Source organism: Excalfactoria chinensis, chromosome 29, assembly GCF_039878825.1.
Source record: "Excalfactoria chinensis isolate bCotChi1 chromosome 29, bCotChi1.hap2, whole genome shotgun sequence".
In the NCBI taxonomy this organism is placed as follows: Eukaryota; Metazoa; Chordata; class Aves; order Galliformes; family Phasianidae; genus Excalfactoria; species Excalfactoria chinensis.
The window spans coordinates 154,325-172,958 of NC_092853.1; the positions used below are offsets into that span (position 1 = coordinate 154,325).

The window sequence follows — 18,634 nt, forward strand, 5'->3', positions numbered from 1 at the left end:
TCCATTTCAGTTCTTATTTTCTGTTCCTTATCCAGTGGAGAAGAAGAGGGGAAATTGAGTTCCTGATCTACATAGACCCTTGTGTCTCGCCTGTGTATTGCTAAAGGAAGGAAATCCTTCCTCATGGACCAAGGCACACCAACTCTGAATGGAAGACAACAGAAGAGAGAACAAAATTCCACCTCCACTGCATTGATTTGGATTGATTGAGTGCCAGAGGGATGGGGAAAGGGCACAGGCCTTGAGATTCTGCCTGGAAGGCTTTGCAGAGTCTGTCGGGGCAGGACAGGATGTAGAAATTGCCCGATACCATCTCTTCAAGCCACAGTCTGTGTACTGTGTGATAGAAGGCTCTTTACTGATTAGTAGTATGAGTGGTGAAAGGGAGAGGTTGCAGCAAGTTGAACAGGCTGCAGATTCTAGAGCCCCAGAAGGGTCCTTCACTGTGTGTAAGGAGCATTGAGAGCTTCTCAGACACCGTAGCTGCCCACAGGGAGAGGAAGGCCTGCCTGGGGCTTGCCATGCTCACCAGCCTGGTTCTCCACCTCCAACAGACTCTCTTTAGACTCAGACCTCTCAGGTGCATTCCATGCTTTTGCTACTCTTTCCTCCAGGTCTTCTCTGAGCATCTGAAGGTCTTTCTTTGTGGAAATCTGCATGACCTCCAAACCTTTCTGCAAGGCTTGAATATTATCAGAGATCTTTTGAAGGGAGGTCCAGGTGTTGTTCAGTTCCTTCACGGATGGGATTGCTTTCTGGGTCATTTCCATTTGCCTCTGCAACGCAGCCAGTTTTTCATTCATATTCTTAACCATTTCCTCCTGCAAGGATTCCACGACATTTGAGTTGCTCATCTCCGCTGCCCTTCCTGTGAAGAGAGGAATCACTGGAAAATAACACTGATTCTCATCATCTGAGGATTTTTCTGTCCGAGCAGGATAAACCTTTCCTGTAATAAATGTGAGGGGAAGCAATCTTTTCATTCCTTAGCAGACATTCCCTGGAATGTGCTGAAACATAAAACATGGCCTTCAGAAGCTCTTTTCAGCAGAAAGGGAACTCTGTAGTGGGCAATAATGAGTAGGGAGTCAGGAATCCATTTCAGGTCTTATTTTCTATTCTCTTCCTTCTCCAGTGAAAGAGAAGTGAGGAAATCAAGCTCCTGTCATGGACTTCCATCCCTCCATCTCTCCCTCTCTGGTTTTTATTCTCCCCCTTGTTACTTACCAGGTTTTGCTATCCATAATTTACAACTCTCCGCCTCTTGGTGCTGTTTTGCCACGAGACATCAAGGATAAAGCCAGGCTGTTACCAGAATGAAAATGCTGCTCCCTTCTACTCTTATCAGCTAAGGACCTGTAGATCTACCACCTGATGGAAGATTCTTAGAAGTAATATTCACGTGTTCCCTGCCTTATTCTAAAAAATGGAATTATTAAACACATAGAGTCGGTTGTATCTGACAACAGTGAACCTATTAAAGGAGCAGGGAGGTGGTGGAACGTCACCCCAGATGCAGTGTGCTCTACGGGAAGAAGAAAATGGGGTCTTCCAGACTCTGGGGGCAGGAAATGAGACAGTGCCTTGTCTCCCAACCAGAAGCAATACACTGCTAGAGTAGGATCTGTCTGACACCAGAGAGCTGTGTCCCTCTGACCACAAGTGATTCCTCTCAGGTGGCCATGCCTTCTAATTGGGATCAGGAGGGGTTCTCACCACATCTTGCTCACACCCGTCTGGGCTCACTCTGATAAAACCCTCCTGAGATGTTCCAAGTGATGACCACAAGCAGGAGAACCAGGATCCACTATTCTTACCTGGAGGCGCAACTGGGAGCCTCTTCTTTACATCTTGGACGATTTGTGGTTGTTCCTGGGGCTTCACATCTTATGTTCATAGGAAATATATAGAAAAGAGAAAATACAGTGAAGCCTATCCTCAAAGTAACACGTAAATACACTGAACTGCTTTAAGGAATAACACAGTCAATGGAATAATACCACTGTTAAGAGGTCACTATGGCCACTAAAACACATCCCTCAGTGATTCATCTACCCTATTCTTGAACACCTCCATGGACAGTGACTCCACTACTTTTTCTGGGAAGGAAAAGCAGACTTTCTGAAAAGAAAATGTTCCTAATGTCCATCCTGAACCTCCTCCTGCATGCCTTAAGGCATTCTTGTCCTATTGCTAGATCCCTGAGGCTTCATTTGCTTTCCACGAGGGAACACGTCAAATGTACCCTGTGAAAGTCCGATGTTGGACTGGTCTCATTGAATTGAGCGCAGGCTCCATTTTGTCATTGCTTTTGTATGAAATACAGTGCATGTAACTTTAAGATATATCAGCAGCTCCAGTGACAGGGTGGTATGAGTGCCCTTTTTAAAGCTTCAGACTTCTTAGGCATTGTATGTGCTTAGGTGGTAAAGTGAGGTCTTAGTGACCACTTTTCTTTATGAGACTCTTATTTATGGATCTTAATCTTGTACACGTCTGGTTCCTGGTATCCACATTACAAAGCCAAAAGATTACATCAAAAATGTGTTTTTGTGACATAGACTGCCAAAAAGACACTTGGCAACAAGCACCCTTTCTGTACTGCCATAACCCATAAGAATTATACCAACTCTCCGTGTTGAACTTACCTCTCTCACATGTCATTGTAGTGGAGGTACATTGAGAAAGATCTGCAATGCAAAATGTGTAAATTAAGAAAAAGCAGAAATGAATGCAATAGTAATAAGAAGGGTGTCCAAAGAACAGATTGTTGAATATGTCATTGAATATCCAGGACCAGTTTTCCCACTCTGCAACATAGGACTGTTTTCAGAGCTATTGGAGCATCTTTGACGTAGCCACCCACTCAGTCTGAAAACTACTGCATAATAATAAGCACATTAAAGCACACTAAAGAAGGTTCCCTACAGTGGGTCATGCAGGAGGGTGTCCAGAAGCATCTTGAATATCTCCAAAGAAGGAGGACTCCTCCACCTCTGGGCAGCTTGTTTCAGTCCTCACTGCAACAATGTAAAGAAGCTCTCAATGCTAAGAAGTTAGTGAGTATATTTGTGCGCAACTTCCGACAATCCTTTTTCTTCTTGGCCTTTTTGGGCCTTGTCTTATCAGAACTGGACACAGAACTCCAAATGTGGGCTCACCAGGGCAGAACAGAGGGGAAGAGTCATTTTGCTCGCTCTACTGCCCACATGCAGTTGGCTGAGGAGCAGCGTGGTTGGGTCATGCTGTCAGGAATTTATTCTGCATGCTCTGCAGAACCCTGCTCCCTGCTCCCCTTCATGTATATGGGAGTGACGTGACCCTTCCTCCAGTTGTCTGGGACCTCGCCTGACAGCCATGACTTCTCAAATATGATGGAGAACGGCTCGGCAACCACCTCAGCCAGCTCCTTCAGAACCCTGGGATGCACACCATCCAGCCCCATAGATTTCTACTCTTATCAGCTGGGGACCAGTAGATCTACCACCTGATGGAGGACTTTTAGAAGTAATATTCACGTGTTCCCTGCCTTATTCTATAAACTGGAATTAATACACACATAGAGTCGGTTGTGTCTGACACCAATGAACCTATTGAAGGAGCAGGGAGGCGGTGGAACATCACCCCAGCTGCACTGTGTACTCTGGGAAGAAGAAAATGGGGTCTACCAGACTCTGGGGGCAGGATGTGAGACAGTGCCTTTGTCTCCCAACCAGAAGCAATACACTGCTAGAGTAGGATGTGTCTGACACCAGAGAGCTGTGTCCTTCTGACCACAAGTGTTTCCTCTCAGGTGGCCATGCTTTATAATTGGGACTAAGAGGAGTTCTCACCACATCCTGCTCACACCCATCTGGGCTCACTCTTACACAACCCACCTGAGAAGTTCCAAGTGATGAACACAAGCAGGAGAACCAGGATCAACTATTCTTACCTGGAGGCAAAGATGAGAACCACTTCTTTCCAGCTTGAATGCTTTGTGGTTGTTTCTGGGGCTTGGCATCTTATGTTCATAGAAAAGATATAGAAAAGAGAAAATGCAATGAAGCCTATCCTCAAAGAAACATGTAAATACATTGAACTGCTCTAAGGGATAACACATACAGTCATTGGAATAATACCACTGCTAAGAGGTCCCTATGTCCACTAACACACATCCCTCAGTGCCTCATCTACCCTGTTCTTGAACACCTCCATGGACAGTGACTCCACTACTTTTCCTGGGCAGGAAACACAGACTTTATGAAAACAAAATATTCCTAATCTCCAACCTGAACCTCCTCCTGCACAGCTTAAGGCCATCACTTTTTGTACGATTGCTAGATGCATGGCCAACCCACACCTCACCACAGCCTTCAGAGATGTGTTTATAGAGGGCTATGAGTTTCCCTCTGAGCCTCCTGCTGCAGCCTGAGCAGTCCCAGCTCCCTCTGCCACTCCTCACATGACTTGTACACCTTCTCTAACATATAGAGCCATTCATTGCCCATTCTAACATTCCTATCCCTTTTAAAGCACTTATAGTCCTCCATTTCAGCACTCGAGTCAAAAGAATGATCCCACTACTTGTTGGTGTTGGCAACTATTTCATGGTTATGCTGTTACACCGTAGCTTTCAGCTCTTCCTGTTTGTTGCCCATGCCACTGATGAAGACACACTTCAGCTGGATACAGTTTTCACTCCTGTCCCTGGAATGCTTAGCCTCATCCCTATGGAGTCTGGCTTTATCCCTTTCTCCCTTCAAACCTACATTAAAGCCTCCTCAACAAGCCCCACCAACTCCTGTGATAGAATCCATTTCCCCTATTGCGACTATTGTTCCCCATCTGTCACCAGCAGGCATAGTGCTGAATGAACTTGCCCGATGATAAAAAGAAACCAAAACTCCTCTGAGTGGCCTGACCAGGGCAAAGCAGAGGGGAAGAATCACTTTGCTCGCTCTAATGCCCACATGCACTTGGCTGAGGAGCAGCGTGGTTGGGTTGTTAGGAAAGGATCAGCCTGGCCTCTCCAAGACCTGTTGCATCATAGCACTGCACTGAGCTCTTCTGCATAACCACCCTCCACTTATTCTGCATGCTCTGCAGAACCCTGCTCCGGCTCCCAGACCTGAGAATGAAGCCAGTTTATAAGCTCACCCTGGAGAGGACTGATCATGCCTGAACCACATCATGCTTAGAGGGAGAGACCCCTCATGGCTTCTTGTCCTGTGCTCTCATAAATCCCACCCAACACGTTGTAAGACATGACCACAGGCTGTGTAAATACAGTCCAGCATACTTACATTTAGAATCATATTCCTTAGTTAGTTTTCGAACGCTGACAGAATATTGCTGGGATTCTGATTCTTCATGTTCAAATGAAAGATATAGAAAAGAGGAAATGTAAGAAATGTGTTTGATTTTTTTTTCTCTCATAAAGAACCATGTAAATATACTGAACAGCTGTTGAGGAACAGCTGTTGTTGAGCCATGATCAATAAAGGCAGAAGTCCAATCACACCTGAGCACACAGCCTTCTGATTCTGGATGGGATCACTGCCACCTGCCCCAACAACAACTTCACTATTAGCACGTAGGAATAATTTGGACCCAGACTCTATCCAGCTACCCTATCTCTGTCTTCACTGGGCCCTTCATATATACTCTTGTCTGCCCCAAAGTCTTCACTAAACTCATTACAAGCTCCAACAGAACCACACATCCCAACAGCCTGCCTAGCAGTGGCATGGGTAGCCAGCAGTGAGGCAGCTCTACTCGTCTATCTTCTTCATCAGGGTCTCTGCAAGAAGAAAGGAGGAAAGGAAGGAAATGTTTCTTAGCACCACATCCTCCAGAAAGAATTGGGAAATAATGTATGGGAATCCTTCAAAAAAGCACACTCACAATGATGGTGTAGACCAACATTACATTATGCTAGTCATTGCTCGTGCACAGAGGCATCGGGGCACTGTCCTTCATGTACATACCTTTCTCTGCATCTTCCTCTGTTCTTCTTTGTGCCAGAAGATCCCCTGTAAAAGAGGATCACTCTTATCTGCTCCAAAGTCACTGAATCACAGATCACAGAATCACAGAATGACCTGGGTTGGATGGGACCTCAAGGGTCATGAAGATCCAACCCCCCTGCCTGGCAGGACCACCAAACTTCCACGTTTACTACATCAGGTTGCCCAGGACCCCATCCAACCTCACCTTGAACACCTCCAGGGACGGGGCATCCACAACCTCCCTTGGCAGCCTCTTCCAGGACCTCTCCACTCTCCTAGTAAAGAACTTAACCCTAACATCCAACCTAAATCTACCCTCTTACAACTTATATCCTTTTCCCCTTGTCCTGCTATTATCAGCCCTTTCAAAGAGTTTACTCCCCTCCTGATTATAGGTTCCCTTCAGGTACTGAAAGGCTGCAATGAGGTCAGCCTGCAGCCTTCTTTTCTCCAGGCTGAAAAAGCCCAGCTCCCTCAGCCCGTCTTCTTAGGGGGGAAGCTCCAGTCCCCTGATCATCTTTGTCGCTCTTCTCCGGACTCATTACATGAGCTCCAAATCCTTCCTGTTCAGGGGTCCCAGGCCTGGACGGAGCACTGCAGATGGGGCCTCACAAAGAGCCAATTGGAGGGGGACAATCACCTCCCTCTCCCTGCTGGCCACCCCTATTTAAATGCAGAACAGGATATAGCTGAACTTCCAGGCTACAAGCAGAAAGAAATGGAGAGCTGGCAGAAGAACACCGCAGCTGCAGGGTGAACAATGGGGTGAAGAAAATGGGACCTGACAGACTTTGGGGTAGGAGAAGAGCCAATGTCCAGACTGCAAAGAAGGCCCAACAGAGACAGGATGTGGCTTGAGTTGAGGAGGAGCAATAACCCTGGGCTGAGGGTCCAGCACTGTGACCACAGGTCTTCTCACAGCCCCACTTACCTCTTTCCACAAGTACTGCATCTGCCTTCCCCTCGCTTGGCTTAGAGAAGCTTTCTTGGGGTCTCTTTGGTGAATTCACTCTGCTTTCCTTCTGTGGGGATGTCTCTGGCCCATGAGTTAAGCCTGAAACTGAGAGCAACAGGGCAAATATTTATCAACAACCATACCTGACTTTTCTGTCTTAGTCTATCCCACTTCTCTACCTGCATCCATTTTGCCTCCTACAGGTCTGAGACTGAGCAAGCATCTGTGGAGTGCTGCAATTCTAACCTGTAAGCTAAACTGCAACATCAGGCCAACTGGAAAGAGCAGGGGCAGGTAAACAGCACATCCTATGTGCCAGGAAAGATCAGATTTAGCACAGATGCGGGCTCACCAGGGCAGAGCAGAGGGGAAGAATCACTTTGCTCGCTCTACTGCCGACATGCAGTTGGCTGAAGAGCAGCGTGGTTGGGTCCTGCTGTTAGGAAAGGATCAGCCTGGCCTCTCCAAGACCTGTTGCTTCATAGCACTGCACTGAGCTCTTCTGCATAACCACCCTCCACTTATTCTGCATGCTCTGCAGAACCCTGCTCCGGCTCCCAGACCTGAGAGTGAAGCCAGTTTACAAGCTCACCCTGGAAAGAACTCATCATAGTTGAGCTGTTTGGAAGAGTTCACTCCACATCATGCTTAGAGGGACAGACCCCTCAGGGCTTCTTGTCTTGTGCTCTCATAAATCCCACCCAACACATTCTAAGGCATGACCACAGACTGTGTAAATGCAGTCCACCATACTTACATTTAGAATCATATTCCTTAGTTAGTTTTCGAACACTGACAGAATATTGCTGGGATTCTGATTCTTCATGTTCAAATGAAAGATAAAGAAAAGAGGAAATGTAAGAAATGTGTTTGATTTTTTTTTTTCTCTCATAAAGAACCATGTAAATATACTGAACAGCTGTTGTGGAACAGCTGTTGTTGAGCCATGATCAATAAAGGCACATGCCCAATCACATCTGCCCTCATAGCACTCTGATTCTGGATGGGATCACTGACCTGCCCCAACCACAACTTCACTATTAGCGCGTAGGAATAATTTTGGCCCAGGCTCTCTATCCAGCTACCCCATCTCTGTCTTCACTGGGCCCTTCATATACTCTTATCTGCCCCAAAGTCTCCACTGAACTCATTACATTAAGTTCCAACAGAACCACACGCCCCAACAGCCTGCCTAGCAGTGGCATGGGTAGCCAGCAGTGAGGCAGCTCTACTCGTCTATCTTCTTCTTCAGAGTCTCTGCAAGAAAAAAGGAGGAAAGGAAGGAAATGTTTCTTAGCACCACATCCTCCAGAAAGAATTAGGAAATAATGTATAGGAATCCTTCAACAAAGCACACTCACAATGAAGGTGTAGACCAACATTACATTATGCTAGTCATTGCTCGTGCACAGAGGCATCGGGGCACTGTCCTTCATGTACATACCTTTCTCTGCATCTTCCTCTGTTCTTCTTTGTGCCAGAAGATCCCCTGTAAAAGAGGATCACTCTTATCTGCTCCAAAGTCACAGAATCACAGATCACAGAATCACAGAATGACCTGGGTTGGATGGGACCTCAAGGATCATGTAGTTCCAACCTCCCTGCTGCCAGGACCACCAAACTTCCACGTTTACTACATCAGGTTGCCCAGGACCCCATCCAACCTCACCTTGAACACCTCCAAGGATGGGGCATCCACAACCTCCCTTGGCAGCCTCTTCCAGGACCTCTCCACTCTCCTAGTAAAGAACTTAACCCTAACATCCAACCTAAATCTACCCTCTTACAACTTATATCCTTTTCCCCTTGTCCTGCTATTATCAGCCCTTTCAAAGAGTTTACTCCCCTCCTGATTATAGGTTCCCTTCAGGTACTGAAAGGCTGCAATGAGGTCAGCCTGCAGCCTTCTTTTCTCCAGGCTGAACAAGCCCAGCTCCCTCAGCCCGTCTTCTTAGGGGAGAAGTTCCAGTCCCCTGATCATCTTTGTCGCTCTTCTCTGGACTCATTTCATGAGCTCCAAATCCTTCCTGTTCAGGGGTCCCAGGCCTGGACGGAGTACTGCAGATGGGGCCTCACAAAGAGCCAATTGGAGGGGGACAATCACCTCCCTCTCCCTGCTGGCCACCCCTATTTAAATGCAGAACAGGATATAGCTGAACTTCCAGGCTACAAGCAGAAAGAAATGGAGAGCTGGCAGAAGAACACCGCAGCTGCAGGGTGAACAATGGGGTGAAGAAAATGGGACCTGACAGACTTTGGGGTAGGAGAAGAGCCAATGTCCAGACTGCAAAGAAGGCCCAACAGAGATGGGATGTGGCTTGAGTTGAGGAGGAGCAATAACCCTGGGCTGAGGGTCCAGCACTGTGACCACAGATCATATCACAGCCCCACTTACCTCCTTCCACAAGTACTAGATCTGCATTCCCCTTGCTTGGCTTAGAGAAGCTTTCTTGGGGTCTCTTTGGTGAAATCACTTTGCTTTCCTTCTGTGGGGATGTCTCTCGCTCATGATTTACGTCTGAAACTGAGAAAAACAGGGCAAACATTTAACAACCATGCCTGAGTTTTCTGTCTTAGTCTATCCCACTTCTCTACCTGCATCTATTTTTCCTCCCATGGTTCTGAGAGTCAGCAAGCATCTGTGGAGTGCTGCAATTCTAACTTGTGGCTGTAAGCTAAACTGCAACATAGGGCCACCTGGAAAGAGCAGGGGCAGGAAAACAGCACATCCTATGTGCCAGGAAAGATGGGATTTAGCACAGATTCATCTGCCTGGTCTGCCCTAGCTCTGATCATTTCTGGCTTGGTCTGGCAAGACTCTATAATATTCACCTTTCTTCAGGACATCTGCACTTGGATGTTGCAGAGAGCAAAGACCAGAAAGGAAGACTCTGAAAGAAGCAACCAGGGTAAGAAAAGAAATCAATGTCACTATTTCCTAGAGGTCACATCTCCTGGACATAGAGCTTGTCCTTCCACTTGGGGCTCCCTGTTACTTAGTGCTCCTTCCCCAATGATCCCTCAACACCCCATGGATGTTGTGTTGAGGGTGGTGGTTTAGTGGGAGCTATTGATAATAGGAGAACGGTTGGACTAGATGATCTTATAGGTCTTTTCCAACCTTGGTGATTGATTCTACGATTCTTTGATTCATGGAACACAAAGAGTCACAGAATTGCAGGGGTCGGAAGGGACTTCTAGGGCTCATGGAGTCCAACCCTATTGCTAAGGCAGATTCCCTACAGTGGGTCATGCAGGAGGGTGTCCAGAAGCATCTTGAATATCTCCAAAGAAGGAAGATTCTGCCACCGCTCTGGGCAGCTTGTTTCAGTCCCCACTGGAACAATGTAAAGAAGCTCTCACTGTAAAGAAGTTAATGAGTATATTTGTGTGGAACTTCCTTCAATCCTTTTTTTTTCTTAGCCTCTGGGGCCTTGTCTTATCAGAACTGGACACAGAACTCCAAATGTGGGCTCACCAGGGCAGAGCAGAGGGGAAGAATCACTTTGATCGCTCTACTGCCCACATGCAGTTGGCTGAGGAGCAGCATGGTTGGGTCCTGCTGTTAGGAAAGGATCAGCCTGGCCTCTCCAAGACCTGTTGTTTCATAGCACTGCACTGAGCTCTTCTGCACAACCACCCTCCACTTATTCTGCATGCTCTGCAGAACCCCGCTCCAGCTCCCAGACCTGAGAATGAAGCCAGTATATAAGCTCACCCTGGAGAGAACTGATCATGTCTGAGCTGTTTGGAAGAGTTCTCACCACATCATGCTTAGAGGGACAGACCCCTCATGGCTTCTTGTCCTGTGCTCTCATAAATCCCACCCAACATGTTCTAAGGCATGACCACAGGCTGTGTAAATACAGTCCAGCATACTTACATTTAGACGTATATTTCTGAAGTCGTTCTCGAACAATGCCAGAATTCTGTAGGGATTCTAGATCTTCATGTTCTAATGAAAGATATAGAAAAGAGGAAATGTAAGAAATGTGGGTTTTCTTCTCATAAAGAACCATGTAAATATACTGAACAGCTGTTGTGGAATTATATATCATTAAGGCAGCTGATCAGGAAGGTGGTGGCTCTTCACTGCAACTACAGTTTTTCCACTGGGGAGAAGACAATGGGATATGTCAAAATACAGGGGGGAATTATTGATCCACTTCTCAAACCTGCAGAGAAATCTCCACAGAGATGGGATGTGGCTGTGAGGTGAGGAGATGGGATAACCCTGAGATGAGAATCCCACATGATGGGCAGAGCTACATTTATGGCTCTAATTACCTCTTTCCTGTCTTTCTGGACTGCCTTCTCCATTTCTCCGCTTGGCGAGTCTTTCCTTGTTGCTGCTAAATGGATCCACTCTGCTTTTGTGTTGAGTGGGTTGCCCTGGTACATTGCTGAAAGCTGGAAAAGGCAATCAGAGTTTTAATCTGCAGACTCAGGGAAAGCAATTTGTATTCATAGCTACTGGATCAGGGCTTCCTCCCCGTAGATCCTGAACTCTTCCTAAGGCTTCATTTGCTTTCCATGAGGGAACACAACAAATATACCCTGTGAAAGTCTGATGTTGGGCTGGTGACATTGAATTGAGCACAGGCTCTATTTTGTCATTGATTTTGTATGAAATATAGTGCATGTAAATTTAAGATATATCAGCAGCTCCAATGATAGGGTGGTGTGAGTGCCTTTTGTAAAGCTTCAGACTTCTCAGGCAATGTAAGAGTTTTGATGGTACAGTGAGATCTTAGTGACTTCTTTCTCTTCTTATTTATATAAATTAGTCTTGTACACATCTGGTTCCCAGTATCCACATTACAAAGCCAAAAGATTACATCAAAAATGTCTGTTTGTGACATAGACGCCCAAAAAGACACTTGGAAACAAGCACCCTTTCAGTAATGCCATAACCCATAAGAATTATACCGACTCTCCATGTTGAACTTACCACTCTCACGTATCATTATGGCAGGCACTTTGGGAAGAATTTCTGCAATGCAAAATGAGTAAAGTAAGAAAAAATAGAAACAAAACCAATATTAATAAAAAGGGCATCCAGAGGACACACTGTTGAATATGTCATTGAATATCCAGGACCAGTTTTCCCACTCTGCAACACAGGGCTGTTGTCAGAGCCATCAGAGCATCTTTGACGTAGCCACCCACTCAGTCTGAAAACTACGGCATAATAATAAGCACATTCCTGTGCTTATTAATTCATTCTAATTGGGTACAATGAAGTCATTGCATTGCTAGGACAAAGAGATTCATCCAGTGTTGACGTTCTTCCCATGATTATGCTTGGCTGTTGCTCTCTGTGTTTCTATTTCGCTTTCTTGGGACACAGATGTCCTGTTGTATACCAAAGGGAAAGCAGTCACATCCCCCATAGCTAAAGTGACCTGGAATGATGCTTGTGTGGACAGAAGAGGGGCAAGAGGTGAGAGGAAGGATTTAGTTGAGCCCCTGAAGTCACAGACTTATTTTTTATAATACTCCCAATTTTTAATGGTTCACTTTCTCTTACATCACCATCTAAAGACACAAGAAACTCCACTCTTACCAGGTGTCCAAGACATCTCCTGCTTTCAGCTTTCTCTTATCCTTTTCTAAGAGGCCGGTCTGCAAGACAAAGACAAATCCAGGACAGAGCAATGGGGTGGCCACAGGGCTAGAGAACTGCAGGCAGTCATTGGGATGACCTGATGGCCTCCAGATGAACACTAGCAGTCTTTGGAGCTGACTAATCATTCTCACACTCACACAAAAGGCCAAAATGCCAAACACTCGTGGCATCTGCAGGATGCAAATGGGGGTGATTGACACCTGCCACTCTCTTCCACTGAGGCAGAGGATGTGGTCATACACCTTCAAACTAACTCCAGTGCTGGAAGAGATATTGACCAAGCACTGTGTCTTGTAGACCTGGACTGATACCACTAAGCCACTCTGTCCCATGTCCCATTTCCCCTCCACTTCTAATGGGGAAGGAAAAAAGGACAACAAAGCTCCTCATCAAGACAAAGAGAAGGAAATTGCTTTCCAGTTGACATCATGGGCAACACAGACTCAATTGAGAAGTCCAAGAGCAGGCAAGAGACACTCTGGAGTACTGGGATTAATGGTTAGCAGATCCAAGGCTCAGACAGTGTGTTCTGCTATCCTTCCATCAGCAGGGAAATACAATGGAAGGAACAATCAGCCCCAGCTGACCGATATGTGTCTCTGAGCCAGCAGAATATTAGGTATTTCAATCACAGGATCATAGAATGAAAGGACCCCAAAGTTTCAACCCCCCTGTGCTATGTGCAGGGTCACCAACCAGCAGACCAGGCTGCCCAGAGCCACATCCAGCCTTAGACTTGAATGCTTCCAGGGATGGGGCATCCACAACCTCCTTGGGAAACCTGTTCCAGTGTGTCACCACACTCTGGGTGAAAAACTTCCTCGTAATATCCAACCTAAACCTCCCCTGTCTCAGATTAAAACCATTCCCCCTTATCCTATCACTATCCACCCTCATAAAAAGCCAGCCCATGATTTAGTAGGACCCTCCTGGTTGCAAGCACACACTGCTGTCTCATGTCCAGCTTCCCACCCACCAGGACCCCCAAGTCCTTCTCCACAGGACTTTAACACAATGAAAGCAAGCTTTGTTCCTTTAGGCTATGTTCCTCCTTGTTTTATCCCTCCATAGTCAGCAAGGAACAAGAGGCCACATAGAACACCCAGCAATTATTTGAGGCATTTTTATTCTTAAAGAATCATGTTGAATATATATATATAAATGCAGTAACGTACCTTGAAGGAATTCTCACCCCAGTGGTTTCTCTCTTGAGCTGAACTGGCTTTCACTTGAACTGAAACAACGCAGTTACTGGAAGTGTAATGTACAGTTGGACTTTATGCAGTTACAGCAATGAGGGCTCATAAAAACTGCCCTTAGCCTCTCACTGCCTGGCAGAAGAACTTTTATCACCTTGGGCTGGTGTTGTTCCAAGTGTAATTCTTATTTGAGCACTTTGTCTCCTTCTATGGAAGGTTTGCCTGTACCCTGTGGAAGAACATCTGCAGGACATGCGTGGTGTGCAGGTGAAGTTATTATCTTATATCGCTGATGACACAAATCTGGGAGGACTGGCTGACACACCTGAAGGCTGTGCGGCCATTCAGAGAGACCTGGACAGGCTGGAGAGCTGGGCAGTAAGAAACCAGATGAGGTTTAGCAAAAGCAAGTGTAGAGTCTTGCATCTAGGTAGAAATAATTGCATGCACCAGTACAGGTTGGAGGAAGACCTGCTGGAGAGGAGCTCTGCTGAGAGGGACCTGGGCGTCCTGGTGGACGACAGGTTGGCCATGAGCCAGCAGTGTGCCCTTGTAGCCAAAAAGGCCAATGGCATTCTGGGGTGCATTAAAAAGAGCATGGCCAGCAGGTCGAGGGAGGTGATCCTCCCCCTCTACTCTGCCCTGGTGAGGCCTCATCTGGAGTACTGTGTCCAGTTCTGGGCTCCCCAGTACAAAAAAGACAGGGATCTCTTGGTAAGAGTCCAGCGGAGGGCCACAGATGGTGAAGGACCTGAAGCATCTCCCCTATGAGGAGAGACTTAGGGAACTGGGTCTGTTTAGCCTTGAGAAAAGAAGGCTGAGAGGGGACTTGATCCAGGTCTATAAATACCTGAAGTGTGGGAGCCATAGTGGCAAGGCTGGTCTGTTTTCAGTAGTTTGTGGGGACAGGACTAGGGAAATGGACTGAAACTTCAGCATAGGAAGTTCCGCATGAATGTGCGCAAGAACTTCTTTACAGTGAGGGTGACGGAGCACTGGAACAGGCTGCCCAGGGAGGTGGTGGAGTCTCCTTCTCTGGAGATATTCAAGACCCGCCTGGACACCTACCTGTGCGACGTGGTGTAGGGAGCCTGCTTTGTCAGGGGGGTTGGACTCGATGATCTCTAGAGGTCCCTTCCAACCCCTCTTATTCTGTGATTCTGTGATTCTGTGATCTTAGATGTGCCTCTAGTACAGATGATATATGAATTGCTCCTACACAGTGCAAGTAGACCCCTAAGGGAAAAACAGCTCTCATTTCAGGAATAGGTCACTGCACTGGTATCACAATAGGACAAAGATTACTTTATTGAAAAGTGCTTGAGCAGACGCTGAAAAGACACAAACAAGCTCAGCAGAAGGAGCCAAAACCACAATTTATTCCCTTTTCATAGCATAGAATCACTGAATCACCAAAGCTGGTAACAACCTCCAAGATCATCCAACCCAAACTTCCACCTACAGCCAGTATTTCCCAAGCAAACCATGCCCCTTAATAGACCATCTAAACAGTTCTTTCACACCTTCATGGATGCCGACCCCACCACCCTTGTGGGCAGCCCGTCCCGCTTGAGTTGGAATCTCTGCCACAGAAGGTAAGCAGAATCTATTTCAAGATTCAATGGGGTCTCAATAATTCCCCATTCCCAGCCGTGCTCTCAATCCTGTACAAGCACTTTGCTCGCCAAACTGATGTGTGTAGGGCAAAAAGCAAAAGCATTTGTGGTTTAGTATTACAGATGTTCTACTTCCTATAGGACAGGGCAGAGTTTACAGGGTGCAGCTTCCAAAGGCCAATGGGTGGGAGAGATGTAGATTGCAATTAAGTGTGAAGCACTCCCAGGTATCAGGTTGTCTTTCACATAGAGCTCAGGGAATGTAATGGGACAGGTATCTTTCTCCATCTATATGTGTATAAATGAAAGCTGATCGCTAAGTTATGTTTTAATGCACATCATCACTAGGTAGTTTCGAAGAGCATTGCCTCTGAAATGTCGGATGGTCAAGTACTAGACCAGAAAACTTCCTTCACACACTCCAGATGTGTCCTGCAGTGTGTATTTGGACAACCTCTGGGTCTCTACGGGTCTCTATGTGTCTCTTATTGGATTAGTTCAGTTCATATGCGAGTGGTGGGATGAGCCAATGAGCGGCTAAGGAGGAAAAGCGAAGCGTTGGGATGAGCCAATGAACGGCGGGGAAAGGGGCAGGGCGAAGTGGTGCAGCGAGCCAATGAGCGTCCGGGAAGGGGGCCGGGCGAGCGGAGGGGGCGGAGCGAAGCAGTCAATGGGCGGGGATATGCGCTAGCCAATGAAGCGCCGGAGGTGTAGCTCAGAGGTTAGAGCGCATGCGTCGAAGCGCTTGAGGTCCCGGGTTCGATCCCCGGCACCTCCGTGGCTGGCGCGCATCGTTTGCCCTTCGTTCCGCGGTATGCTAATTGGCGCTCATGAATATTCATCAGCGCCGCCTCCTCCCGCTGCCGTGCCCACACAGGGAACGGAGGAGCCGGAAGTCATTGCGCTCAACGGAGGAGCAGAGTGCCGCAGCGGAAGCGTGCGGGGACCAGAACCCAGAGCTGGAGGGATCCGATCCAGCCTCTGCTCATTGGCTTTTCCACGCCTCGTTCCTTCATTAGGCTGCGTTAATGACCAGTCATTCATTAATAAGGACTCATTAACTGCTTTGGCCCTGCTGGGGGTTTGTTTGGGGTGGGTTTTTTTAATGTTTTTTGGAGATTTTTTTGGTCCCAAAGTGGGGGGAAGGAGGGAAGAAACAGAGAGGGTAGGGGGAGAGGGAGGGAGAGAGGGAATGGAGAAGGAAAGGCAGGAAGGGAGGAAGGGAGAAAGGGAGGAAGGGAGGGAGGAAGGGAGGGAGGGAGGGAGGGAGGGAGGGAGGGAAGGAAGGAGAATTCTGGGAGAATTCCAGAATCCAGCACAGCACCTCCTCTGGTCAGATGGTCAAGTACTAGACCAGAAAACATTCTTCATACACTCCAGATGTGTTCTGCAGTGTGTATTTGGACAGTTGCCCTTCATCCTATATGGGAATACAATTTATAAGCCTCATTATTAGCAGTTGAGGCTGAATTCCACAGCACTTAATGCTGCCTGCATTATTTAGTTTGCTGTGTATGTCAGGAATAGAAATATGAAACCAAGAAGCAAAACTGAATCTGGCAGCGATCACTTCTGGGATAGGCTTACTTCTCCATATTTTCTTTCTATTCCATTTATTAAGCAGCTTTGTTGAGTTTTCTCTGGCAAAGAAATAGTGAGTGGGTGTTTGATTTAAAGAAATGGTAGGCAGCTGACTGTGCTCAGGAGGTGAAGAAACAGCATGACAGTGTTAATTACGTGGGAACTGGTGGGCAGAGCAGCTTCATTTGAAGTAATGGCTCAGCCATTGATTTATGTGCCACTGGTCACCCAAACACTGAAAACATCTCTAGGAATCTCAAGAGCTCTCTGTGTTTAGATGAGTTGGTTTTTGAGTTCTGCACCTTTGAGGTGTAGAAAGCTTTATTCAGCTTGTTCAGTCTATAGTGAAAGAAGTGCCTGGAAGAAATGAAGTTATACAAATCCCTGACAGCATTTTCTACACCAAGAGAAGGACCATGACAAAAAGAATGGGTGAGCTCTGAGTTCGGGGTCTGATTCCTCTACCCAAATATACCTCAGTTCTAAGATGACATCAAAACACTCATTGGATTCTGTTGACCATATGTTCTAGATGCCTACTGATGAGGTGGGACCAGATTCTCCCCTCCTTTTATTCCCATGGCTCTTGTTTCTCATGCTAGGTGACTGCTATCTAACAAGTAATAAACACCTAGCAGATGCCCATCTGTCTCCAAGCTACAGCTCCAAGGTGGAGCATGAGAGATTTGTAAACTTGTCCCTTCATCTTTGAAGGTCACGTAGATATGACAGGAGGGAAAATACCACGCCTCGCATTTCCCCATTGGTAAAACCAAAAGCTCAAAACAGCCTTTCATTTGATTATGGTTATCATACTAACGTGGTCAAATATAGGACTACATTACAGCAAAACATTATCCTTACTGGAGATACGGTAATGAAATCACATGAAGAACTTTACTTTTCAATAAAAGCTTTTAAATTTTGTCTTCATGCATGGTATGCCCAACTCCAGGACATAACCCTTTAGAAAAGGCCTGCTGTGAGGCTGTGTAGAAAGAAAGTCATGGAAAGAACAGCAGCAAATCAGTCTGGGAAAATATTGATTCTATTCTTCACATTAAAAGCAAACATGCAGATCGTTGTTTGACTTGTGAATGTATACATGATGATGTAGTTCCAGTGTTTCAACAAAGAACAAAGAAGTTTCAACAAAGCATGGGGCTGAATATAGTGTAGTCTGACCTCAGACTCTGGATTTCAGTCATTAATTAGCCATGCATTTTCACTTCAACCATTCACTTGTCATCATCATCAAACCCCCGTACAATTCTTAGAGGCTCAGTGTCAGAACTGGTTGCAGCTGAACCTGTAGAGAAGAAAGGAAAAAGCCTCACGTTCTGGCTGTGATGATTAACAGAGGTAAAAGTGTACAGCACTTTTTTCTGATGAACACTGAAGAATGACAACTTCTTGGATGAGATGTCCAGGAAGATCCCAATCTTCTGTGGTCTGCCACTCACAGTTAAACGGGTCCAAGGATCTGAGTAGGCCCAATACTCTTGCCCATCTGCTAACCCTATGACCCAGAAACCATTCTTAGGGGACAGAGCCACTGTCTCTTTTCGTGGCACAGTCTCCTGGGCAACACCCAAGTTCCAGTTGCGCTTCTTTCCAACATCCACTTCCCAATAATGCTTCCCTGATGTGTAACCTTCCTTGGC

General features: G+C 46.5%; 1 protein-coding gene and 1 non-coding gene across 2 annotated transcripts in view; one reads left to right on the forward strand and one right to left on the reverse strand.

Annotated features, from left to right (window-relative positions):
- LOC140263366 (uncharacterized) overlaps positions 1-7,069 on the reverse strand; it is a gene marked incomplete at its 5' end in the record, with an annotated part of 102,884 nt that extends 95,815 nt beyond the window's left edge. The window contains 2 exon segments of the mRNA XM_072358247.1: positions 530-868; positions 6,922-7,069. Of these exon segments, the coding sequence (XP_072214348.1) occupies positions 530-868; positions 6,922-7,069 (487 nt within the window).
- Positions 7,070-16,093: 9,024 nt separating this feature from the next.
- Positions 16,094-16,167, forward strand: TRNAS-CGA (transfer RNA serine (anticodon CGA)). The gene has a single exon. It is a non-coding gene; the product is annotated as a tRNA-Ser (tRNA).
- Positions 16,168-18,634: the final 2,467 nt, after the last annotated feature.